The 27,548-nt window shown below is 46.6% G+C and overlaps 1 protein-coding gene across 1 annotated transcript; it reads right to left on the bottom strand.

The window, feature by feature from the left end:
- Window positions 1-17,512: 17,512 nt before the first annotated feature.
- Window positions 17,513-26,674, bottom strand: BBS10 (Bardet-Biedl syndrome 10). The gene is made up of 2 exons (XM_068123762.2): window positions 26,341-26,674; window positions 17,513-19,475 (listed from the first exon to the last, which is right to left on the bottom strand). The coding sequence occupies exons 1-2, from the start codon at window positions 26,526-26,528 to the stop codon at window positions 17,684-17,686; spliced, it is 1,980 nt and encodes a 659-aa protein (XP_067979863.2). The 5' UTR covers window positions 26,529-26,674; the 3' UTR covers window positions 17,513-17,683.
- Between the last annotated feature and the right edge of the window lie 874 nt (window positions 26,675-27,548).

The raw sequence follows: 27,548 nt of genomic DNA, 5'->3' as shown, positions 1-27,548 counted from the left end.
TTCCTCGTGCAGACAAGGCCGCAGTTAATCATGATGATCAGAGGGGCGAATTTACTATCATAATTGCGACTTTAGAGGGCTCCAAACCCTTATGCTCCGAAAGTCCAATGAAAATGGCTTCCCTGATAAAGAATGTATGGGTGAACATTGTTAAAAAGCTCAAGATATTGAAAAATATCTGGGGTCTTGCTAATTCTTTGCAAATCGGCTTCCCAGCGTCATAGGGCTCTGCGAGCTTCTTTTTGGGGGCAGACGAGTCTCCTGCCTCATTCCTAGATTGCTGCCAGAAAGTCGTGTTATTTATGGGATTTCCCCCTCTGTCAAGATAGCTGATATTAAGAACCACTTGACTGATATGGGCATTGTTGATGCCCGCCGGCAAACTACCATAAGAGAAAGGGTTAAGGTGGGAAACATGGTTGGTGCTGCTGTCCTTCGCCAGTGCTGTACTTCCACCCAAAGTTTTTCTGGGTTATCAAGCTTTTTCTGTCCAGGAATATGGCGGGGAACACAGTGCAGCCTATAGCGGGTGTCCAAAATTCCAGAGGGCCATTCAGATCCAGCAACTCAAAACAGCAGGAAAGCTATCCTATGTGAGGCTGTTCTTAAAGTCTCCGAGGTCAAGGCACCTGCAAAAGATGTCATCTCAGCCCCCAGAATTGTAGCCCAAGACCGGTGGGAGTCCAGACTGAGATGAGTGATCAAGAATGCCAAACCGAAGGTTCAAGAATCAATGTGGGCATGAGCTTTTCCAAAATTGGGTTCATTGGCTTCATTGCAGAGGTTGTCAATCACGCAGCCCCAGCTAAAAGGAGAACAGAGAAAATAGGCATACATCTCTTCTGCAGTCCAAAAGCATTTGGGCTGGAGGTGGACTTCATCTAAGGAGATCAATAAATCACTCGTATTTAAGTTTGGTGCTATGAGCAGCTCGAAGGAGCCCAATCACAGGACTCATCCATGGAGTAATGAAAATAATTCAATGGAATGCAAAAAGTTTCAGCTCACAGAGATGAATTTTTAAAGTTCATCAATTATTTAGCACCCAGACGTGACATCATATGTATTCAGAAAACCTGGCTTAAAAAGTCCCAAGCAAATCCGGATCCCTGGCTACACCTTCATCTGCAAGGATAGGGTAAGGAGGAGTGGAGAAGGTTGCGCGATTTTTGTCGAGCTCGGTATTGCCTTCGAGGAAATAGAATGTACTGCTGAACTGGAATTGATCATTATCAGGATATCCAGCTCAGGTAAGGTTTATCGATCATAAAGCTCTATAATCCCTGCAAATCACTAAATCTCGATGTGCTCCAGGAGGTGCTAAGAAGCACCGAGGGGTTGTAACCTGGTGTGGGGACTTCAATAGTCACAATTCTCTTTGGGGGCTCTAATAACACGGATAAAAATGGTGAATGTGTTGAAAATATCATTGATGAATTTGACATGGTGCGTTGGTGCCTTTAAATGACGGCAGTGGGACTTGCTTAAATCCATCCATGGGGAAAACCTCCCCTCTAGATCTCACCTTCATCTCTACATCAGCAGCAGCAAGATGCATGTGGTGGATGCGCAGTGATAATCTGAGGAGCGACCACCTTCCAGTGTTCCCAAACCTCTTAATTGAAAGGGACATTGAGGCCTCTGGTGGCCCTCCATCCTGGAGTTTCTCCAAGGCCGACTGGATTTCTTTTTCACGTCATTGCTCTGAGGAAGTGAGGGAAGAGCTCTCAAGTGGGAACACTGCCGATTTTAACAACTCTTTAGTCCAGACCATAAATGCCATCACCCAGGAATCAATCCCTACCTGCAGAAGCTCACCGGGCAGGAAAACGAAAGTGCCTTGGTGGAATGCCAAATGTGGACAGGCCAGGAAAGGAGGGAGGCTCTGAAGAAAGTAAGGAAATCCTTCAGGATGGAGGATGCCATTGAGTACAAGAAGAAAAGAGCCCAGGTTCAGCGGATCATAAAATGAGCCAAGCTGGCCTCTTGGTGGCATTTTTGTTCTTCCATTAGCCCAGACACTTCTCTTCAATCCATTTTGAGAAGGGTGAAATCTATGAAGGGAATTTAGGATGGAGGAAGGGTCATATGTGTACTTGTTACACCGATGGAACCTCCTCGAACAAGGATGAGCTGATACCTTGGGCAAACATTTATCTGACCTAATCAGAGAAAACAATACCGACAGTGAATCCAAAGCATCCAAACTTCAATTCCAGATCCAGCACAGAGAAATCTTCAATGACTGGCATCCCGTGCATTCCCCTCTTAACCTTGACTTCTCCCTTTCGGAGTCAAGGCAAGCTGTTCATAAAACTAGGAACAGCGCCCTTGGCCCGCCCCTACCTCGTGACCTTCCACATGTTCAAGCACATGAATGACAAGGTGTTGGGTTTGGTCTCTAGGAGAACTTCCCCATGAGTGAAAACATTGTATCGTCGTTCCGATTCTCAAAATGGGGGAAAAAATCCCCCAAAACCCGTCGTCGTACTGCCATATCTCCCTCATCTCAGTGGTAAGCAAATTAATGGAGAAGATGGTGAATAATTACCTGGTTTTCTTCCTCACACGGAACTTGTATGAATCCCAGAGTGGATTTCGAAAGAGCCGTTCAGCCATTGACAATATTGTTTATTGGCGAATGAGGTCAGGAAATCCCTCAATAACCAGGAGACGTTCCTTGGTATTTTCCTGGACATTCATAAAGCTTACGATACAGTCTGGAAGGAAGGCCTGCTTTACTAATTACACCATCTCGGCATTGGTGGCAAAATGTTCTGGTGGATCCAGGATTTTCTGTCCATCAGGACATTTCAAGTGCGTGTGGGCCAGACCCTCTCTTCCTACTTTCATCTGAATGAAGGCATCCCCCAGGGCAGCTCTCTAAGCCCTACACTTTTCAGTGTTATGATTAATGATATAGCCTCCATCCCACGGATCCACTGCAAGATGCTGCTGTTTGCGGTCGACATTGCTCTGTGGGTCCGGAGCAAAAACTTAGCTTTTGCGTTAAGGAAACTTGAGGCTGACATTAGCTTGATGGAGCTGTGGGCCCAAAGATGGGGGTTCCAGTTCTCCGACGCCAAATCCAAATTTGTCATTTTTTCCCACAAGAGAATGGTTCAGGATACAGCAAATATCGGTCGGCAGAACCACCCTCATTCCTGGGTGTTGTTTTCGACAAGGGGCTTACGTGGAGCTCCCACACAAAGAAGGGTGCAGTCTAATGCGCCAAGGGCCTAATCTTATTCGGTGTCTCACTGGAACTTCCTGGGGAGCCCACCAGGAAAGTGTTTTTCTCCTGTACAAAGCCCTTATACGCTCTCTTCTTGACTATGGAAGCCAGGTTTTTAGGGGCATGTCAAAAACTAACCGCAAAAAACTCGAAACCATTCAGGCCAAAGTCATGCATGTCTGTCTGGGTGCTTTTGTGAGTACGTCTGTCTCTGCCCTTTTGGTGGAGGCCGGTGAGATGCCTCTATCCCTCCACTGGAAAGTGTCCCGGCTTAAATTCTGGGCCAAATCCATATCCTCTGGGGCCAATCACCCAGTCCAGGCTGTTTTCGCAAACTGTTGGGAGTATGAGGCATGGTGCAATAAAACAAATTCCCCTCCCTTCGGTATGGCCAGTAGGCAGGCCGCTAGACAAATGGGTCTGAACTCCTTATCTGTTAAGTCCGTTAAGGAAGCTCCAATCTGGCCCCCCTGGAGTCTTGCCATGCCTCAAGTCCACCTGGATTTTAAGTCTATAAGGATAACCCTTCTGCATCCTGCAACCAGGCGATCGAGTTCATCCATTCGGTTTGGAGTCAATCTCTGCACGTCCACACAGATGGCTCTAAAGTCCCTTCCCTTGGGAGAACTGCGGTGGAAATCTGCATCCCCAATGTGAAGGTGGCAAAGGGCAAGAGGCTGTCTGACCATCTATCTCTCTGTCATCATGGCTGAACTCTTTGCTATCGTACTGGCACTGGAATGGATATAATAGGGTCCAATCCTCTCAGTGCCGTAATCTTTTCCGATTCCCTCTCTGCACTAAATGCATTGGAGTCTCTACAGAAAGGATGTATATTTGACCTGGTTCTCGAGGTACTGCACCTGATTTGCATTGCCAATTGGAGGGATCTGTGGGCAATCTGTGCTGGATCCCTGCACATGTGGACATCTGGGGAAATGAGGCCTGCAACCTTGCAGCCAAGCGTGCACTCGAATCCGAATGTGTTACCCAAATCCCTTTGGGTCCATCAGAAATTGTGAATGTGGCCAAGGGCAAGATTGCAAAAGGATGGCAATCCTAGTGAGAGGCCAGCAGTAAAGGTAGGTTTTATTACAGGGTGAATGCGGAGGTGAACCCCCACCCTCCCTCCCCCCCCCCCCCCCCCCCATTAGGCTCCCACAGCTTTCCTGTAGAGACCAGGTGGCTCTCTCTATGCTAAGACTTGGGCACCATTGCCTTAATTCGTATCTTCACGTGATAGGGTGTCACCCTACCAGGACCTGCGATTCACGGGGTCCGGTTGCTAGAAGTACCAGAGAGAGTTCTGGACAGGAGGATAATGTAAGTGATGGTGGCACTGAGGTGGATCGGAGTGCCGGAAGCAGAAGTGAGGTTGGTGGAAGGTATGAAAAAGGGAAGAAAGGGAATAAAGGGAAGAGTTTTGGTTGGTCCTGGGATGTCGGTGGAGTTCAGTTTGTACATCGGTTGAGGAAGGGAAACACGCTCAGCCCACTCTTGTTTATCATGGTGATGGAGCTGGTAAGAAGAAAGGTAAACATGAAAGATATTCTGTGGAGGATATTTTATGTGAACGATCTGGCTGTTGTGGTGGAGAGTGGGTGGAATATGGAGGAAGTACTGGGGGAGTGGAAGGAGGCATTTGAGAAACATGGGCTGAAAATGAAAATGGAGAAGAAGGAGATGATGTGGGTCAGTCTGCAGAGAAACTAAATGGATATCAGGTTAGAGGGGAAGGAGATCATACAAAGAAGGAAATAGGTTTTGTTACGGATTCATCACTTCCGTCTTTGTAGTTGTCATCCACTGGAAACATTTTTAGTTCCATGTACTATGATTGTTATCATTTAAGTGAAATGGAGATAACTGTTTTCAAAAGGTGAAAAATTAGTGTTTTAAAAGAAACCGGAAACCGGATCGGGAGAAACCGGAAAGAAAAGGAGGAGTAAGTGAAAAGCGGAGCAAGAGAGGTCGGGGAGAAGAAGCCGAGCTGCTTTAAGGTCTTGAGGAGACGCTGGCGAACGTGGGTCACGAGCGAACTTTGGTTTTCCCTGGAAAAGGCTTCCTGCGACAGAGTTGTGATCGCTGTGACAGATAAACCTGCGTGACGGGTTTTGCGGTTGATTCCGAAGAGAATCGTTGTTGGAGAGCAGGTACGCCTCCATTACGGGCCCGCCCGCCATTTCGCCTCGCTCCCGCCATTTCGCATCACTCCAGCCTTTTCACCTCGCTCCAGCCATTTCACTGCACCCAGCCGTTAGCCTGGTTTGCGTGTGTAACGTGGATCTCGAGTGGGAATTTGCGGTTTTCCGTTTGGGAGCTGCTGAACGTTCATACCCGAAGGTGTGATTTCCCAGTCGCCTTTTGGGTGCACCTTTGCGCCTCTTTGGCAGCGTTGACTGTCAGCCGACCTGGATTCTGGCCTCGATACGACCTTTTTCTTGCGATCACCGGAGCGTGGATCGACTTTGGCTTGGTGCCGCGACAGAGACTTTGGGAATGTTCTTTTCGCTCACTTGAAGCACAGTGAGTTATTGAGTAAGAAACTGATGGTACCATCATCGGAATTATATAGTATTTTGGTTGTGCAATTGAAAGTATATTGTACTTGTGCTGTTATTCTTGTGTGACATTAATACAATACTTGTTTTTTGGTAACAATCGGTTGGTGTGGTTTCACCATTGGTCATTGACACACATAATAACACATCTTTCTGCCGAGACTCCTTTCAGGGCTCGGAGGTACACCGTGACCGGGGTTTGGGGAGGAGTACGTAACAGTTTGAGTACCGAGGGAGGGCGGGGAGGGAGGGGAGGGGGAATGACCTGGGATGGTAAGTCAGAGGCAGAGGTGTGGAGGAGGATTCACGGTCCGGTTGCTAGAAGTTCCAGGACGTCTCCCAATCTATGACCCAGGAAGTCTCCATTCGCACCTATAGGCTGTATCCCAGGACGTCTCCATGACTGTGTCCCAGAACATACGTCTCCCTCCATATCTGTGTCCCATGATGTCTCCCTCCACATCTGTGTCTCACGATGTCTCCCTCCCTCACTGTGCCCCAGGACGTCTCCCTCCCTCCCTCACTGTGCCCCAGGACGTTTCCCTACCTCACTGTGCCCCAGCACATCTCCCTACCTCACTGTGCCACAGGACATCTCCCGACCTCACTGTGCCCCAGGACCGTCTCCCTCCCTCACTGTGCCCCAGGACGTCTCCCTACCTCACTGTGCCCCAGCACGTCTCCCTACTTCACTGTGCCCCAGGACTTCTCCCGACCTCACTGTTCCCCAGCACGTCTCCCTACCTCACTGTGCCCCAGGACCGTCTCCCTACCTCACTGTGTCCCAGGACGTCTCCCTACCTCACTGTGCCCCAGGACCGTCTCCCTACCTCACTGTGCCACATGACCTTCTCCCTACCTCACCTGGCCCCAGGACCGTCTCCCTCCCTATCTGTACCTGAGGACCGTCTCCCTACCTCACTGTGCCACATGACCGTCTCACTACCTCACTGTGCCACATGACCATCTCCCTACCTCACTGGGCCCCAGGACCGTCTCCCTCCCTATCTGTACCCCAGCACCGTCTCCCTCCCTCACTGTGCACCAGGACGTCTCCCTACCTCACTGTGCCCCAGGACCGTCTCCCTCCCTCACTGTGCACCAGGACCGTCTCCCTCCCTCACTGTGCACCAGGACGTCTCCCTACCTCACTGTGCCCCAGGACCGTCTCCCTACCTCACTGAGCCCCAGGACCGTCTCCCTCCCTCACTGTGCACCAGGACGTCTCCCTACCTCACTGGGCCCCAGGACCGTCTCCCTCCCTCACTGTGCACCAGGACGTCTCCCTACCTCACTGTGCACCAGGACCGTCTCCCTCCCTCACTGTGCACCAGGACATCTCCCTACCTCACTGGGCCCCAGAACCGTCTCCCTCCCTATCTGTACCCCAGGTCCGTCTCCCTCCCTCACTGTGCACCAGGACGTCTCCCTCCCTCACTGTGCCCCAGGACCGTCTCCCTCCCTCACTGTGCACCAGGACGTCTCCCTACCTCACTGGGCCCCAGGACCGTCTCCCTCCCTCTGTGCACCAGGACGTCTCCCTACCTCACTGTGCCCCAGGACCGTCTCCCTACCTTACTGTGCCCCAGGACCGTCTCCCTCCCTCGCTGTGCACCAGGACGTCTCCCTACCTCACTGTGCACCAGGACGTCTCCCTACCTCACTGTGCACCAGGAGGTCTCCCTACCTCACTGTGCCCCAGGACCGTCTCCCTCCCTCACTGTGCACCAGGACGTCTCCCTACGTCACTGTGCCCCAGGACCGTCTCCCTACCTCAGTGCCCCAGGACCGTCTCCCTACCTGACTGTGTCCCAGGACGTCCTTTACCTGTTCCCAAGGACGTCCATTACCTGTGCCCCAGGGCCGTTTCCCTCCCTATCTGTGCCCCAGACCTCTTCGTGCCTGTGTCCCAGTCCTGTCCGTGCCTGTGTCCCGGTCCTGTCCACCGCTGTGTCCCGGTCCTGTCCACCCCTGTGTCCCGGTCCTGTCCACCCCGTGTCTCGGTCCTGTCCACCCCTGTGTCTCGGTCATGTCCACCCCTGTGTCCCGGTCCTGTCCACCCCTGTGTCCCGGTCCTGTCCACCCATGTGTCCCGGTCCTGTCCACCCCTGTGTCCCGGTCCTGTCCACCCCTGTGTCCCGGTCCTGTCCACCCCTGTGTCCCGGTCCTGTCCACCCCTGTGTCCCGGTCCTGTCCGTGCCTGTGTCCCGGTCCTGTCCACCCCTGTGTCCCGGTCATGTCCACCCCTTTGTCCCGGTCATGTCCACCCCTTTGTCCCGGTCATGTCCACCCCTGTGTCCCGGTCATGTCCACCCCTGTGTCCCGGTCCTGGCCACCCCTTTGTCCCGGTCATGTCCACCCCTTTGTCTCGGTCATGTCCATTGTCCACCCCTGTGTCCTGGTCATGTCCACCCCTGTGTCCCGGTCCTGTCCACCCCTGTGTCCCGGTCCTGTCCACCCCTGTGTCCCGGTCATGTCCACCCCTTTGTCCCGGTCCTGTCCACCCCTGTGTCCCGGTCATGTCCACCCCTGTGTCCCGGTCATGTCCACCCCTGTGTCCCGGTCCTGTCCACCCCTGTGTCCCGGTCCTGTCCACCCCTGTGTCCCAGTCCTGTCCATGTCTGCATCCCAAACGTTTTTCTCTCTCTGGGTGTAACAAGGAAAAGCAATTTGTGGTTTGTTCTGTTCCGCAATCGTGGAAACAGCAATTGTTTTTTCTATTTACAAGAAATCAGCTCTTCCCGTAATTGACGACTTTACCAGGAGCCACAAGGTGTTCCCAAGAAAAATGAGAAAGTTAAGGATTTACCAACATCCAGCTGTTTTCATTTTCAACCAGTCCATGGTATCGTTTTATTTTATTTTTTTAATACAGGATCGAGGCTCGTGAAAGAGCGAACATTTATCACACAAAAAAATCAAACAGACACACAAAGTATATAAAAAGGGGAGCGGTAGACAAGATGGGGAGAGAAGGGGAAGCACATAAACACAACATTTGAGAGCACGGACATCGGGAGATCTGTGGGAGGGAGAGGGGGGAGGGGGGTGGGAGAAGTATAAAACACAAGGACAGGACAAGGATAGTTGTTTGTAGATGGTTGTTGGTAGCTAGTTGTTGGTAGGTAGTTATTGATAGATAGTTGTTGGTAGATAGTTGTTGGTAGGTAGTTTTTGGTAGTTAGTTGTTGGTAGGTAGTTGTTAATAGATAGTTGTTGGTAGCTGGTTGATGGTAGGTAGTTGTTGGTAGGTAGTTGTTTGTAGATAGTTGTTGGTAGGTAGTTGTTTGTAGGTAGTTATTGGTAGGTAGTTGTTGGTAGATGGGTGTCGGTAGGTAGTTGTTGGTAGATAGTAGATGGTAGGTAGTTGTTGGTAGATGGTTGTTGGTAGATAGTAGATGGTAGGTAGTTGTTGGTAGATAGTTGTTGATGGATAGTTGTTGGTAGATGGTTGTTGGAGTTATTTGTTGGTAGGTAGTTGTTGGTAGATAGTTGTTGGTGGCTGGTTGATGGTAGGTAGTTGTTGGTAGATAGTTGTTGGTGGCTGGTTGATGGTAGGTAGTTGTTGGTAGGTAGTTGTTGGTAGCTGGTTGATGGTAGGTAGTTATTGGTAGGTAGTTGTTGGTAGATGGGTGTCGGTAGGTAGTTGTTGGTAGATAGTAGATGGTAGGTAGTTGTTGGTAGATGGTTGTTGGTAGATAGTAGATGGTAGGTAGTTGTTGGTAGATAGTTGTTGATGGATAGTTGTTGGTAGATGGTTGTTGGTAGGTAGTTATTGATAGATAGTTGTTGATAGATAGTTTTTGGAGTTATTTGTTGGTAGGTAGTTGTTGGTAGATAGTTGTTGGTGGCTGGTTGATGGTAGGTAGTTGTTGGTAGGTAGTTGTTGGTAGCTGGTTGATGGTAGGTAGTTGTTGGTAGGTAGTTGTTGATAGATACTTGTTGGTAGATAGTTGATGGTAGATGGTTGTTCATAGGTAGTTGTTTGTAGATAGTTCTTGGTAGATAGTTGTTGGTAGGTAGTTGTTGGTAGCTAGTAGATAGTTGTTGGTAGATTGTAGATGGTAGGTAGTTGTTGGTAGCTGGTTGTCGGTAGGTAGTTGTTGGTAGATAGTTGTTGGTAGTTTAGTAGCTGGTTGTTGGTATGTAGTTGTTGGTTGGTCGTAGGGGGTTGTTCGTTTACAATTTGTTGCTGTTTCATCAATCCGACCCATAAAGCACATTTCAAGCAACAACACTGAACCACATCTTGTGAAATTAACTCTCTACACACAAAATGATACCAGGTGGGAACTACAAGTCTCACTCACTTAGCATCAGGTGGGAACTACAAGTCTCACTCACTTCGCATCAGGTGGGAACTACAAGTCTCACTCACTTAGCATCAGGTGGGAACTCTCACTCACTTAGCATCAGGTGGGAACTCTCACTCACTTAGCATCAGGTGGGAACTACAAGTCTCACTCACTTAGCATCAGGTGGGAACTACAAGTCTCACTCACTTAGCATCAGGTGGGAACTACAAGTCTCACTCACTTAGCATCAGGTGGGAACTACAAGTCTCACTCACTTAGCATCAGGTGCGAACTCTCACTCACTTAGCATCAGGTGGGAACTCTCACTCACTTAGCATCAGGTGGGAACTACAAGTCTCACTCACTTCGCATCAGGTGGGAACTACAAGTCTCACGCACTTAGCATCAGGTGGGAACTACAAGTCTCACTCACTTAGCATCAGGTGGGAACTCTCACTCACTTAGCATCAGGTGGGAACTACAAGTCTCACTCACTTAGCATCAGGTGGGAACCCTCACTCACTTAGCATCAGGTGGGAACTACAAGTCTCACTCACTTCGCATCAGGTGGGAACTACAAGTCTCACGCACTTAGCATCAGGTGGGAACTCTCACTCACTTAGCATCAGGTGGGAACTACAAGTCTCACTCACTTAGCATCAGGTGGGAACTACAAGTCTCACTCACTTCGCATCAGGTGGGAACTACAAGTCTCACTCACTTCACATCAGGTGGGAACTACAAGTCTCACTCACTTAGCATCAGGTGGGAACTACAAGTCTCACTCACTTCGCATCAGGTGGGAACTACAAGTCTCACTCACTTCGCATCAGGTGGGAACTACAAGTCTCACTCACTTAGCATCAGGTGGGAACTACAAGTCTCACTCACTTAGCATCAGGTGGGAACTACAAGTCTCACTCACTTCGCATCAGGTGGGAACTACAAGTCTCACTCACTTAGCATCAGGTGGGAACTACAAGTCTCACTCACTTAGCATCAGGTGGGAACTACAAGTCTCACTCACTTAGCATCAGGTGGGAACTACAAGTCTCACTCACTTCGCATCAGGTGGGAACTACAAGTCTCACTCACTTCGCATCAGGTGGGAACTACAAGTCTCACTCACTTAGCATCAGGTGGGAACTACAAGTCTCACTCACTTAGCATCAGGTGGGAACCCTCACTCACTTAGCATCAGGTGGGAACTACAAGTCTCACTCACTTAGCATCAGGTGGGAACTACAAGTCTCACTCACTTAGCATCAGGTGCGAACTCTCACTCACTTAGCATCAGGTGGGTACTCTCACTCACTTAGCATCAGGTGGGAACTCTCACTCACTTAGCATCAGGTGGGAACTCTCACTCACTTCGCATCAGGTGGAACTCTCACTCACTTAGCATCAGGTGGGAACTCTCACTCACTTCGCATCAGGTGGGAACTCTCACTCACTTAGCATCAGGTGGGAACTACAAGTCTCACTCACTTAGCATCAGATGCGAACTCTCACTCACTTAGCATCAGGTGGGAACTCTCACTCACTTCGCATCAGGTGGGAACTCTCACTCACTTAGCATCAGGTGGGAACTCTCACTCACTTCGCATCAGGTGGGAACTCTCACTCACTTAGCATCAGGTGGGAACTCTCACTCACTTAGCATCAGGTGGGAACTCTCACTCACTTCGCATCAGGTGGGAACTCTCACTCACTTCGCATCAGGTGGGAACTACAAGTCTCACTCACTTAGCATCAGGTGGGAACTCTCACTCACTTAGCATCAGGTGGGAACTACAAGTCTCACTCACTTAGCATCAGGTGTTCAGTGAAGTTTAGTAAGCAAGGGGAATCAACATGTTTGGTGAAACTTTACAAATCACTGATCATGACGTATGTGAGCACGATACGTCAAGACGTTGTGGACGGATTCGGACGAAACTTGGTGGACAGGTTGGTTGTGTGGCGAAGATGAAAGGATTGGATTTTGGTGAAAATCAGGACAAGGATCCGGACACAATAATTTGTTTAAAGCGATTATTCACCATGGACAGAAGGTACCCAAAACGATGTATAAACACGATATCGGAAAAGTTGTGCACGGATTTGGACGAAAATTGGTGGATGAATAATGTCACAAGGTAACCAGAACGACATTCGGTCGAGCGCATACCTCCACCAGGTGAACAGTTTATGTTTTGTATCCACTGATAGGCCGGATCTGGATTTGGAACTGAACCAAAATCTAAACGCTTGTTCTTGTCACCAAACCAACTCATCCACCTAGTTTTGTCATAATCCGTCCATAACTTTTTGAAATATCGTGCTATATATCGTTTTTGGTGAAAAATCACTTGATTAAAAAAATTCTCGGATCCGGATCCGGCTACGAGAAATTTTAAGTGATTCTTCACCATTGCGAGATTGGGCCAAAAACGATGCATAGCAGGATATCTCAAAAAGTTATGGACGGATTTGGACGAAACTTGGTGGAACGGTTGGGAGTCTGACAAGGACAAATAGGTTCCATTTTGGTGAAGATCTGAATATGGATTCGGATATGAGAATTATTTCATTTTGAAGCGATTCTTCACCATTGCGAGACTGGGCCAAAAACGATACATAGCAGGATATCTCAAAAAGTTATGGACGGATTTGGACGAAACTTGGTGGAACGGTTGGGAGTCTGACAAGGACAAATAGGTTCCATTTTGGTGAAGATCTGAATATGGATTCGGATATGAGAATTATTTAATTTTAAAGTGATTCTTCACCATTGCGAGACTGGGCCAAAAACGATACATAGCAGGATATCTCAAAAAGTTATGGACGGATTTGGACGAAACTTGGTGGAACGGTTGGGAGTCTGACAAGGACAAATAGGTTCCATTTTGGTGAAGATCTGAATATGGATTCGGATATGAGAATTATTTAATTTTTAAGTGATTCTTCACCATTGGGAGATAGGGCCAAAAACGATACGTAGCGGGATATCTCAAAAAGTTATGGACGGATTTGGACGAAACTTGGTGGAACGGTTGGGAGTCTGACAAGGACAAATAGGTTCCATTTTGGTGAAGATCTGAATATGGATTCGGATATGAGAATTATATCATTTTGAAGCGATTCTTCACCATTGCGAGATTGGGCCAAAAACGATACATAGCAGGATATCTCAAAAAGTTATGGACGGATTTGGACGAAACTTGGTGGACCGGTTGTGTGTATGACAAGGAAGAATCGACACAATTTTGGTGAAGATCTCACTATTGATTCGGATATGAGAATTATTTAATCTTTAAGTGATTCTTCACCATTGGGAGATAGGGCCAAAAACGATACATAGCAGGATATCTCAAAAAGTTATGGACGGATTTGGACGAAACTTGGTGGACCGGTTGTGTGTATGACAAGGAAGAATCGACACAATTTTGGTGAAGATCTCACTATTGATTCGGATATGAGAATTATTTAATCTTTAAGTGATTCTTCACCATTGGGAGATAGGGCCAAAAACGATGCATAGCAGGATATCTCAAAAGGTTAAAGACGGATTAGGACGAAACTTGGTGGAACTGTTGGGAGCCTGACAAGGACAAATAGGTTCCATTTTGGTGAAGATCTGAATATGGATTCGGAGATGAGAATTATTTAATCTTTAAGTGATTCTTCACCATTGCGAGACTGGGCCAAAAACGATGCATAGCAGGATATCTCAAAAAGTTATAGACGGATTAGGACGAAACTTGGTGGAACTGTTGGGAGTCTGACAAGGACAAATAGGTTCCATTTTGGTGAAGATCTGAATATGGATTCGGATATGAGAATTATTTCATTTTGAAGCGATTCTTCACCATTGCGAGATTGGGCCAAAAACGATACATAGCAGGATATCTCAAAAAGTTATGGACGGATTTGGACGAAACTTGGTGGACCGGTTGTGTGTATGACAAGGAAGAATCGACACAATTTTGGTGAAGATCTCAATATTGATTCGGATATGAGAATTATTTAATCTTTAAGTGATTCTTCACCATTGGGAGATAGGGCCAAAAACTATACATAGCGGGATATCTCAAAAGTTATGGACGGATTTCGACGAAACCTGTTGGACATGGTGTGTGTGTGACAAGGAAGAATCGATGCGATTTTGGTGAAGATCTGAATATGGATTCGGATAAGATAATCATTTAATTTTTTAAGTGAGTCGTCCCCATTGAGTGATATGGCCAACCAGGTGGAGGTATGCTCTCTACTGAGTGCCGTTCTAGTTGTTCATGTCATTAATCCGGCTTCAAGCGCATTATGGAAGAGGCAGAGGCTCATGGAAGAGCTAAACTACAGATCATACAAGGTCAGTGCGCAGCAATTGATGCAGATCAAGAACACACTATGATGACTCAAATACGTCGTTTGCGAATTATCTGAAACTACACTTGTCGTCGCATGTGCAGTGCGCCGCAGTGCCGCTGATGCAGTGCTCCCTGTATGTAGAGCAAGAACTTGGAATTGTCCAGGGTACCGGTGATAGCTCGCATACTCTTCACGAAAGGATGTTCTACATCCACCAACTAATGTTGGCAGACAAGACCGGATGCCCAGTTTAATGCCCGACCGAAGGACGGCACACTTGTAGTAAGGGCATTTTATGAGATATTTCACAAATCTGTTAACTAAATTGTTACCAAAAAATTTCTTCACCAATATGTTTGTAAAGGTGTGTAATAACATGTGTTAAAATGTTGAAGTTCAACTCCCGTGGGAAACCCAGAAAAAAAGCTGTTGAATTCGGGTACCGAAAAATTATTTTCGAGAATTTTTATTTTTTTTAATCGGCCCTTAAGTAACTTATGAGGGGTCAAATAAGGGTTTTTCATGATTCTGAGTTGATTGTTAACATTTATATTTTCACTTTTACATTTACACACAAAGTAGCTTTTATTTCACATACATATATAATACTCAAGAGTTATTTCTCATTCACAATGTCAGAAGTTTCAACAGTCATTGTCTATGTCTTCTTCAGACTCAGCAACATCATGACTGCAGTTTCTGCATGTAATGCCATTACAGACTCCACAGGCCGAGATGCACGTGACCCCATTCTTCTTGCAGCTGCATCGCCGGTTGCTGCAATCTCCATGACAATTACAGCTCGTGAACTGCAATCGCTCCTCAGGAGCCGTGGGGTCCAGTGTTGGAACTGGCTCATACCCATGCACACCTATTGTCCATCCATAGTCACTGGGGTTCAGAGACATGCTCTGTAGAAGGATCCAGTCCCGGGTCTGCAGGTAGGCACGGAGTGAATGTTGTGCAGCTGCACCCTCTGTTGGAGGTAGAGTCTCTGGTTTGATCACTCCTGCCGCTGCCTTCCTTGAGAACAAAGGTGGTGCCGGAGAGGTGACTTCGATCCAACCCATTGAGTGAAAGGGAGTGTTTCCGTGAATAGAGACAATGTTTAAATCTATATTGTCTCCAACAAACTGAGTGACTGCATTGTTTGTTTCCCCAACCTCCATAAAGACCACCTGATCATTACTTGACAATTCACTTTCACTGGCTGGCACTTTGGCTGTCATCACTGATTGATCCTCAAGCGCAGCATCAACCGCAACCTCATCATTGATCTGTTCATCGGTTTCCTCCACAATGGTGTCAAGAATGCCAGAAGTATCTGGAACATCATCTCCACTCCTACTATTAAGGAAGCAGTATTTGTAGTTTTGTGTCTCCGTGTAAGACTCAGTGTATCCCAGCCGGTGGAACTTGTTGAGCATCCATTTTGACCCAAATCTATGATCAAGTTGTATGGCAAGCCCCATTTGGTGTGGCAATACTCCAGACCGAGGTCGACAGGCCTTAATAAAATTCTGCCCCCAAACGGCAACTCTTTCGTCTGTCTTGACAATCGGTCTCAAGAACATCTGAAGGCTTGCAGGAACAAGTGTCAGCTGACTATCGATGTCAGTCATACTGTGTGTGGTGGGGTATGACTTTGGACCTAAATCAATCAAGGCAATATCATTGGATATGAACTTGAGTGCCGTCTTTATGATCTGAGTCTTCTCATCTCCATGGTCAAGATTAGCATGATGCGCTCGCAGAATATTGTCGGTGCCATCTTTGAGACAGAGTACATCTGCCCTTCTTTCCTGTGTTGTGAAATACAAGGTGTCTTCGTATTTCTCTAGATGTTTTATCTTTAGCCAATGCTTTGAATAAGAAAGGCTCTTCTCTGGTGACTGATCAAACTCCTGCAGCTTTTCATGGAATTGGTCCATGTTCATTACCCCATGCTCTAATTCTGAGTCTAACCATTCGCAGAATTCAATAAAAACTGCCTCTCGCTCCTCATCAATACTCCTCTGTCCTCTCTTCCTTTTTCCTTCCTCATCAGTCTTGGACAAACTGTCACCTCTCGCAAACATAAGTTTGCATCGCAAATGGTACAGTGTTTCTTCTGCTACCAAGTCGTTGATCCCTTCCAGGCGTCCAGTGACTTCAGTGCCCCAGTCATCCCCGCGACTCCGTGCTGTCTTCAGCAAGCTTGCCTTCAGTGTATCTGCAGTCAAATTATCTGGCACTCTGTATTTCTTTCTAGCTTGTGCTGGATTATTTTTGTAGAGCTGGGCTGGTTGGTTGCAAAGAATGCATACATCCTTATACAGGAGGTCAACTGACTGTGATCTTCTAGAACTGCAGCCAGTTGATGAACTGAACTCACAAGTAGTGCGTCTTCTCTTCAACTTTGATGACTCTTTCTCTGCCTTTGATGCTTGAGCTGACTTCTTGGTGGTTGCAACAAAGTTGTTGTACAGATCATTTTTACACTTCTGGTGGTACCTCAGTTTTCCTTCCTTTTGAGCCTCCTTCATACGTTCCACAACAGTAACATTTTCGACAGTTTCTGCTTGTTTCAATAAAGTTGAGTATCTCTTTGGAGTTGCCTGTATGAGCCTTTCAGCTGGTGTATCCGAGCGTGCACAGATGAAGCAATTGAGCACAGGTGGAGTAACGTCTTCATCCATATTGCTAGACTCCATGTCCTGCAAAGTAGAAAATGAGATATATTTAGAAATTATTTTTCCACAAAGGAGTGTCTGTGGTGAAATATAAATGTTAACAATCAACTCAGAATCATGAAAAACCCTTATTTGACCCCTCATAAGTTACTTAAGGGCCGATTTAAAAATATATAAATTCTCGAAAATAATTTTTCGGTACCCGAATTCAACAGCTTTTTTTCTGGGTTTCCCACGGGAGTTGACCTTCAACATTTTAACACATGTTATTACACACCTTTACAAACATATTGGTGAAGAATTTTTTTGGTAACAATTTAGTTAACAGATTTTCATATGTTTCCCTTACTATTGGTCATGCATCGCCCTGCCTGCGATGAAACACCAGGATGACAGTTTATAGCTTGGTAGAGATTTAATCCCAGACTAGACAGGTGAGGTGCACATACCTCTTGGCTATCCTGCCATCCCAAACGATAATGATAAAGCACAAGCACGTTGGGATTCATACAGACTGTCAATATACTCATTCGATGTGTAATTATTTGGTTGAAATGCAGTTGTTACTACTCAACCATCATCCTCGTCCTCATCCTCATCCTCATCCTCATCAGAGCTATTAAGGCCGGCAATTTTGGCCTTGCCATCGATGGGTACAACAGCATCTAATGTAAGCAGCTGCTTGCAGCATTGCACAACTGCATCCACGAGAAGACATTTTGTAGCAAGAACGTCCACAGCGTCCGTGTGACAAAACAGACCCTCTCTGATCCGACCATTTGCTTTCAGAGAAGCTTGCGCGTCAGCCAACAACACAAGGAAGCGTCTCTTTGCTTGAGAACCGCAGTGGTTTTGCAATAGTTGTTGGGGTATTGATAGAAGTGCTTTGGCCAACACCGAATAGGCCACGGTCTTGGAACGGTCGTCGCCGTCCAGACGTGTGGCGTAGCTCGTCAGAAAGTAATGCGTGAGAAGCTCGAAAGTACCTCCAGCAGGAAGAAGACAGCCGGCTTTAATCAGATCATGCTGCCTACCAGGTTCCGGTTGATCAGCGAGTACGGAAGCGTTGCTAGCGCCCGGAGAGGACGTTAAAGTCGCATTTGAGTTCAAGCATTCACTGTTCTTACTCGAATCTGCAGCTCGGAGCAGTGGGAGTGTCGTGCTCGACATTGGATGGTCCACCACATTCTGCAGCATCACCTGGTCAGGAAGAATGGAGTTTGCAGCGCTCTGCTCAATCGGAATGACGGTGTTGTCTTCTGCAGTTGTTAACCAAAGGCGAAGAGTTTTCAATGCCCCCAGAAATGCCGCAGAGGACTGCGACACGAGGCCCTTAATTGGAGCACAGAGTATCAAGCTGCAAGGGAAGAATCCTTCCGAAGTGTTCTCCAACTGGAGGCAAACGCACCGCTGCTGCCCCAGGAGAACGGACTTCATGGAGGCAGCCTGTCCCACAAACCCGCAATCAACACAGGAAATCTCACCGAGTGACGGGCATGGAAAGATGTTGGCAAGTTTGCACAGCAACTGCCCTTCTTCTTCCGGAAGGCATTCGACCAGTGAAAGTTCATTCAGTTTCAAATAAAACTGGAAACTTGGTGCCTGTTTAACTGTGGACAAAACGGCGTGCACACCAACTTGTACAAGTCGTTCAACGAGTTTCTGGACATACCGGGAAGCCCACAAATGGCATTTCTGGAACTCGAGTTCATTAGAGAAGCTAAATGTGAGGTTCTGCTCTTCAGAAGATAACGGCAGTAGTTGTTCTGTGAAAACGACAAAATAAACTAAAGACTTGTCCTTCAGTGAAGGATGTTGCACCGCAAACTCCCTGTGCAAAACAAGACCCTCCAGGTGATGTGATCGATCAACTGGACGACCCAGCACCTCGGTACACAACTCAAAATAGTTGTCCAACAGGAATCGGACGGCATCGCTCAGGCGGTGTAATCCACAAGCAAATTTCATGACGACGTCGCAGGCCAAACTTGTGAGTACGTCAGACATCCTGGGATTGACCTTAGTTGTAAAATACGACTTCAGGACTCTCTTAAGAACTCGTCGTCCCCGCTCGTCGGTCGTCATGTCTTGTGCAACTGCGTGGCCTGGAATCTCTCGTTTGAAAATCTCGTGCAAGGTCTCCGCACCAATGGCGTGCAAGTCTGAGGCGAGCCTCTTCTGCTGGGCCTTCCGAAACTTATCCCGAAAGCACAAGTTGCTGCTGCCGTGGCCGGGTAACCCCGGGTGTTCCGCTTCGAGAGTCTCTCTGCAACCTCGGAGCAAGGCAGAGAGCAACAGCACGAAGGATTTCGCGCCATCGCCCGTGGCTCGGCAATGAGTGGAGATGCAGTCAACCACCAACCTGCATGGCGAAAATGGGTTGAAAAGTTAATATACAATCGACGTCACATCCGGTGTTTATGAATCAATTTACAATGCACAGCTGCTAAAAGTTACAGTATTACAGTTATAACATAACACAGTGAGTTATTTGATGGTCAATTTCATTACACAGTTTTCTTACATGCATGATCGACTGATCGAGGCTCATGGAAGAGCTGGTGTGCTAATGAAGGGAACAAAATTGAAAGGGGGAAACACCAACAGAAGAGTAGGAGTGACAGTACAAGGGGCGAAGGACACAAGGGGGTGAAGCTGCGCACAAGGTGAATGAAACACAAGAAGAGGAAGAGAAAGTTGGGGATGAAACACAAAAGGATCTAGAACGACACTCGGTAGGGCGCATACCTCCACCTCACTGAACAGTTTACGTTTTGTATCCCACTGATAGGTCGGATCTGGATTCAGACCTGAAACAAAAGCTAATCGGCTTGTTCTTCTCACCGAACCAACTCGTTCACCTAGTTTTGTCATAAGTCGTCTGAGATACCCCGTTCACAAACAGACAAACAAACAAGGGTGAAAGCAACCTCCGTGCACCTTCAGTGGATGAGCTAACAAACCGGCTGACAACTAAAAAACGAAAAAGGTGAGGGTGAGGGGGAAACATCACAATAAGCTGGAAAAAGAGAGTGCTTGGGAATGGGGTCATTGGGGGTAGTGAAATCATGAGTTCGGATGGGGGTGACCTGATGTCGTGGTGAACAGCTGTCTTGAGGCCATGGAGGGAATAATGGGACTGAACAGACTGGAGAAGTTGGTTTCACAGGTGAGAGAAAAGAGTGGAGGTGAGCAGTGAGCCTGGATTTTGGGAGTTTAACAAGAAGAGGGTTAGTGGCAGACCGTGTGCACCCTGCGGCGACCTGGGATGGACGGAGCCCAAAGAGGGCAGTGGGCGCAAGACCAAAAAAGAGGTGAAGCCACAAATCTGCGTCCGATGTAAGAACCCCAGTGTTCTTCATGATCCCATTTGGTAATGTGTTTGTATCAGAAGGCCACGAACATGAAACATGTGAACCACCTGATAAACTTGTTTATAGTGCAAAAGCTGGTGCTCAGATGGCAAACACACTCTGAGATGGCAAACACGCTCTGAGATGGCAAGTGATGCAACCTGATGTCACGGAACCTCATGTGCTTTTTCTGGTCTTCATCAATGATCTCTCCGCCTCTCTTAAAAATCCTATCTCTTTCCTGATGACTCCACTCTCTGCCGCTCCATATCTCAACCCTCAGATCGGCAGTCAGCAGCCTCCTCACTCTCTGCAGACCTGGACAATATCACAAACTGGTCAAACAAGTGTAACATGTCTTTCAATCCTGACAAATCTCACACTATTACTATGTCTCTCCGAAAAGACCGACTGGACAACCCTCCCATCCACTTTCTCAACAATCCTCTTGAGGAAGTTCTGTCACTCAAGCTTTTGGGTCTCACTATCTGCCATGATCTTTCCTGAGAAAACCACATTTCCAAGCTGGTCTCCAAAGCCAGTCGCCGACTGGGCATCCTCCGTCGTGCAAAGTCCTTTCTGGGCACTTCTGAGCTTCTCACCACATACAAGGCTTTCATCCGCAGCTCAATGGAATCCTGCTCTCCCCTCTGGGCCGGTGCTCCTGCCTCACACGTAACTCGGCTTCACACGGTTGAAACCACAGCTTTCAGAATTATTGGAATCTCCCGCGATGAAGCTGATTCTGAGGGCCTTTCACTCTCTCACTGCAGGCAGGTTGGTGGTCTTTCTGTCTTTTACCGACTCCTCTCCGGCCTTGCTCCCCCAGCTCTGTCTGTGCTCTGTCCCCGAAATATTCCTGCAGGTCGCACAAGATCTGCCAGCAACCTCTTCTGGTGAAATTGCCAAAATCAAGACTCTCTGCTCACCTTGACTCTTTAATTCCTCTTTTCTCCCGCTTCTGGAACAAACTCCCTCACTCCCTTCAATCCCACTCCTCCCTCCAGGTCTTTAAAACAGCTGTTCACCGCCATCTCTTATCTTCCCCCATCCAAAACCTTGATCTCTTCTACCCCCGTTAATTTCACCCCAAATTAACCTCTTTAAATCCTCAACTTCTTTCCTGAAATTCGTAGTAGTGTTTATTTGCTTTATACCGTGTACCTCTTCCTCCTCCCCCAGCGCTCCCCTTCCACAGATCTACCGACGTCCATGTTCTCTTCTGTTGTGCTTGTGTGCTTCCCTCTCTCCCCCTCTTGTCTCCCGCTGCCTTCATTGCATGTTGTATGTGTCTGTGCATGTTTTCATGTTCAATGTGTTAGCTCTTACACGAGCCTCGATTCTGTATACAAGTAAGAAAAAAGAAAAAGAAAGAAGTCCAGAGCACTTGCCGCCTGCAGTTCAGACAGGATTTCTTTTTCTAACTTGTTCATGGTGCCGTTGATAGCTCACCTAATCTTCGCGAAGGACACCTTGGGATCTTTATCATCCACGAACTCATGCTGGCAGACGTGACGCCCGTTTAACGTCACCCGAGGGACAGCACACATGATGAATCACCTTGCATGTGAAACACCAGGGTGACAGTTTACAGCTGGGTCAGGATTCAAACCCAGGTTAAACAGCTTAGAGATGAGTGTGCATGCCTTCCTCTCGGCCATCCTGCCAGCCCGTGGTTTTTATTTATATACCAAGCTTTTCTTTAACCTTGTGCTTGCGTGCACAGTCAGTAACGTCAAAATGGTGAACGCCTGGAATGTTTCAGCATCACCAAAGATTTCTTTTCACACTAATGAAGTTAAACATGTTTATGAGAAATGCAGCATTTCCTTTAGAAAACAGGAAACCATAATTATCATGAAGTTTAGAACAGTTCAAAAGCAAGTACCACACTTAATACAGGTATAAGTTCATGTACACTTGGGGACCATCATATTGTAATTATTATCAGAAATCAATGAACCTTCATTCCCATTATACATACATGAATTGTGATGTGTCGTACATGGTGCGGCTATCATGAGTGCACTTACCTTTGACCTGTCCAGTCTGGGTTTCATTCCCAAGGTGACTATGAACTGTCGGGTCGGTAATTCGCAGGTTGGGCGTTGGTTTCATCACAAAGCATCCTGACAAATCTCACACTCTTACGATGTCTCTCCGAAAAGACCGACTGGACAACCCTCCCATCCACTTTCTGAATAATCCTCTCCAAGAAGTTCTGTCACTCAAACTTTTGGGTCTCACGATCTGCCATGATCTTTCCTGGGAAAACCACATTTCCAAGCTGGCCTCCAAAGCCAGTCGCCGACTGGGCATCCTCCGTCGTGCGAAGTCCTTCCTTGGCACACCTGAGCTCCTCACCACATACAAGGCTTTCATCTGCAGCTCAATGGAGTACTGCTCTCCCCTCTGGGCCGGTGCTCCTGCCTCACACCTTGCTCGTCTTCACGCTGTTGAAACCAAAGCGTTCAGAATCATTGGAATCTCCTGCGATGACGCTATCTCCGAGGGCCTTTCACTCACTCACCGCAGGCAGGTTGGTGGTCTTTCCGTCTTCTACCGACTCCTCTCCGGCCTTGCTCCCCCAGCTCTCTCTGGGCTCTGTCCCACAAATATTCCTGCAGGTCGCACAAGATCTGCCTGCAACCCTCTTATGGTTAAACTGCCAAAATCAAGACTCTCTGCTCACCTTCACTCCTTCATTCCTCTTTTCTCCCGCCTCTGGAACAAACTCCCTCACTCTCTTCAATCCCACTCCTCCCTCCAGGTCTTTAAAACAGCTGTTCACCACCATCTCTTATCTTCCCAAATCCAAAACCTTGATCTTTTCTACCCCCGCTAATTTCACCCCAAATCCACTTTTTTGAGGTGACTTTTGTCTTCTTTCCTGGAAGTCCTTGGTGACCTTGCGTTTTATACCTATCCTGCCTCCCCCCAGGCCCTCTGCCTCCCACACATCTCCCGATGTCCCTGCCCTCAAATGTTGTGTTTGTGTGCTTCCTCCCCTTCTCTCCCCATCTTGTCGACCGCTCCCATTTTTATATACTTTGTTTACTTGTTTGTTTGATTTGTTTATTTGATAAATGTTAGCTCTTTCACGAGCCTCGACTCTGTATACAAAAAGAAAAGAAAAGCGTGCCATCCCTAAGATGGACGTAAAGCCGGGCGTTCCATCTGCTAGCGTCAGCTTATGGATGTTATTGACTCCGCAGTGTCTTTCATGAAGAGTAGGTGAGTTATGTTCACCCGAAACAAATCACAAATTCACGGCCAAATCAGCTACAGTTGAACGTCAACGAGCCAGGCCACCTGGTTCATGAAAGTCTTGTCGAGGTCGAAAACCCATAGAAACCATTAGGAACCTTTAAGTTCAACTGGTCCTGTAGAAACCATTAGGGTTATCCAGTCTGAAACCCAAAAATCAATCAAAATACTTTAATTATATTTTGTTATAAACAAATGCAAAACACACAGTTCCATATAGAATTGAGTTATAGGCGTGCTCTTGTTCACCTGGTAAAGTTCACCGGAGGATCTGGGTTCAATTCCCAGTCAATTTCCCCACATATGTTCATTGGTTATTTTCAATCCTGTTTGTTTACACATTGGTATCCTATTGGTCTCATACTGATCTGATTTACCTACTGTTTTTAATTGGTATTTTCTACTGGTCCAGTAATTCACTTTCCTTGTTGAAACCAGTAGATCATCCTGGTGAGGTCCAATTTCCTATGGGATATTTATGGGATTTGTCCTATTTGTTTTCAATGGGATTTTTGACCAAGGTGGACTAAAAGGACCTGGGTAGAATAAAAGTAGTAGTAGCAGTAGTTTAAATGCGCTGTGTTACAGTGTACCTTCCACTTTAATGGGGGTATCAACATATACACTACCGGTCAAACGTTTTAGAACACCTCAATTTTTTCCGTTTTTATTGAAATTTACGCAGTTTAATGTCTCAATGTACTCTGAAATTAAGCACAGAACAAATAAACAATTGGAGATAAAAAAGAAATCAAAGAATCATTTTGTTCAACAAAATTTAATGTAAATTTTTGACTCGGCAAAGTAGCCACCTTTTGCAGGTATAACCGCCGAACACACTCGTGCCATTCTTTCGACAATGGAAATCAAATATTGTTCGGGAAGTTCTTCCCAACACTGTTGCAGAAGTTCCCACAAATGTGTTGCACTTGTAGGTTGCTTTGCTTTCACCCTTCTGTCCAGTTCATCCCAAACCAGCTCGATGGGGTTCAAGTCTGGAGACTGTGCTGGCCATTCCATGATTTGAAGCCTACAGTCTTGTTCTTTTCCTTGAAGGTAGTTTTGACATAGCCTGGAGGTGTGTTTTGGGTCATTATCTTGCTGTACGATGAACCCCCTGACCAACTATGCGTATACCAGAGGGTATTGCATGGCACTGCAAAATGCTGTGGTCGCCCTTTTGGTTCAGGGTGCCAGTCACTCTGTGCAAATCGCCGACTCTGGATCCAGCAAAAGAGCCCCAGACCATCATGCTTCCCCCTCCATGTTTGACAGTTGGTGTCACACACTGAGGAACCATCCTTTCGCCGACTCGACGGCGCACAAAAACCCTGCGTGATGAAGCAAAGATTTCAAATTTTGATTCATCGGTCCATCGGACCTTCTTCCAGTCTTCAGTCGTCCACTGGCGGTGCTTCATGGCCCAGGCAAGCCTCTTTTTCTTATTTTGCCATCTGTGCAATGGCTTTCTTACTGCCACTCGACCTGTCAAACCTGCAGGTCGAAGTCTTCTCTTCACAGTTGAAGCTGAGACTTGCTTACTTCGACCAGTGTTAAGCTGTGCTTGAAGCTGTTGTCCTGTGAGCCGCCTATCACGCAAGCTGTTGACTCTAAGAAACTTGTCTTCTGATTCTGTTGTGGCTTTGGGTCTGCCAGACCTCTTCCTGTCAGAGTTTGCTCCAGTTTCCAATATACTACTTCCTGCAGTGCAATATTGTCCAAATAATGCTTCAGAGGGTGTAATAACAGTCTGTTCCAATACTGCTTTTATACAGACAGGGGGTTTGTAATCAAGTAATCAGCAGAGGTTGGGACACCTGTAGGAATTGTTTGCATCAACTTTCAAGGCTTAATTTACTTACATTGCTGCAGAACAGCTGTAAGTTGTTAACCCATTACTTGTTCCCCGAAGAAGGCCTTTTTTTTTTACAATATAACTGCAATTTACATTATTTTCCCGTTTTTGCTAACCTAAACTTTTCTTTTTTTTACCTCGAGCAGTTTACTGCTTACCTTTGTACCATTTCAGGTTATTCACTGGACATTAAACTGCGTAAATTTCAAGGAAAACTAGAAAGATTGAGGTGTTCTAAAACTTTTGACCGGTAGTGTACATATATATATATATATATCAAATCAACGAATGCTGTCTGTCAGTCCACCTGGAAACACGGAAACACTCTTCGGAGAGAATTTTTTAAATAAATTGCTTCAAATTCATCCAAACCCATGGCAAAATTATAACTTTTTCCATCAAATTTCAGACCAGTTAGCTGTAATCAAAGAAATTGAACTCGGGCGGTGTATAGGCACAGACTGCTACCCCGATCACTCCCGGGAAAAAATATTATCTGTTAATAAATAAATAAGGTCCCATTTTTGAGGTCTTTGATTTTGAAGCAGCGCAAGAATAAAAGGTTTCTTTTTTAAAATTTTTATATCGTGGTGTTTTTCCCATGGGGTTCCGCACGTTTACATGAATAGATTAAACACTTGATTGGTTGGTTTACAATTCACCATCAACGTGAAGACCTCGGTGTTTGCTAAGCTCGGTGTACGTGGGTAGGGAACGTATTATACATAGGTGCACAGTAATAAAATAAATACCGAGCGATCGGATGAGCCAGGAGCAGAGACCCCAGGATCTGGTTTCCATCGGATGTGATGACCACGTGATCCTCGGAACCGCGGGTGAGGACCACGTGTCCAGCTTGTGGACCAAGGCAGGGGGCCACGGCCGCCCGCAAGCAGTCCGTCACACCAAGCAAGGTCGACATGTCCAGCGGGACCTCCATCGGCTCGTCACGACCTCACCGCAAACACTTGATGCCGTCACAGTGAAACTTCACAAACAAAACAAAAAAAGAATGAAAAATGAGGGCAAAATACAAAACAAAATGGACAAAGAAAACATGCCATGGCAACCACATGTATAGATTGCGCCGATTGGCTGAGGCATTGACCAATTGGCGATGCGTTTACTCAGCGGCTAAAGTCATGTGACTCACTCTGATTTCATTTCAGGAGTCAGTGGGGTAATCGGTTTGAGGTTGTCATGATGTTAAAATGAATGCGGTTTGAGGTTGTCATGATGTTAAAATGAATGCGGTTTGAGGTTGTCATGATGTTAAAATGAATGCGGTTTGAGGTTGTCATGATGTTAAAATGAATGCGGTTTGAGGTTGTCATGATGTTAAAATGAATGCGGTTTGAGGTTGTCATGATGTTAAAATGAATGCGGTTTGAGGTTGTCATGATGTTAAAATGAATGCGGTTTGAGGTTGTCATGATGTTAAAATGAATGTGGTTTGTGGTTGTCATGATGTTAAAATGAATGCGGTTTGAGGTTGTCATGATGTTAAAATGAATGCGGTTTGAGGTTGTCATGATGTTAAAATGAATGCGGTTTGAGGTTGTCATGATGTTAAAATGAATGCGGTTTGAGGTTGTCATGGTGTTAAAATGAATGCGGTTTGAGGTTGTCATGGTGTTAAAATGAATGTGGTTTGTGGTTGTCATGGTGTTAAAATGAATGCGGTTTGTGGTTGTCATGATGTTAAAATGAATGTGGTTTGAGGTTGTCATGGTGTTAAAATGAATGTGGTTTGTGGTTGTCATGGTGTTAAAATGAATGCGGTTTGTGGTTGTCATGGTGTTAAAATGAATGCGGTTTGAGGTTGTCATTATGTTAAAATGAATGCGGGTTGAGGTTGTCATTATGTTAAAATGAATGCGGGTTGAGGTTGTCATGGTGTTAAAATGAATGTGGTTTGTGGTTGTCATGATGTTAAAATGAATGCGGGTTGAGGTTGTCA

Source organism: Myxine glutinosa, chromosome 8, assembly GCF_964187855.1.
Source record: "Myxine glutinosa chromosome 8, kmMyxGlut1.1, whole genome shotgun sequence".
NCBI lineage: Eukaryota > Metazoa > Chordata > Myxini > Myxiniformes > Myxinidae > Myxine > Myxine glutinosa.
This window is presented reverse-complemented; position numbering and strand designations above follow the sequence as displayed.

Bases quoted from the DNA above. Each gene is read 5' to 3' on its own strand.
- BBS10 (XM_068123762.2), bottom strand. From the start codon at position 26,528: ATGGAGGTCCCGCTGGACATGTCGACCTTGCTTGGTGTGACGGACTGC. The intron at 19,476-26,340 runs GTATTTATTTTA...TTCGCCATGCAG, and splicing joins CTGGCTCATCCGATCGCTCG to GTTGGTGGTTGACTGCATCT.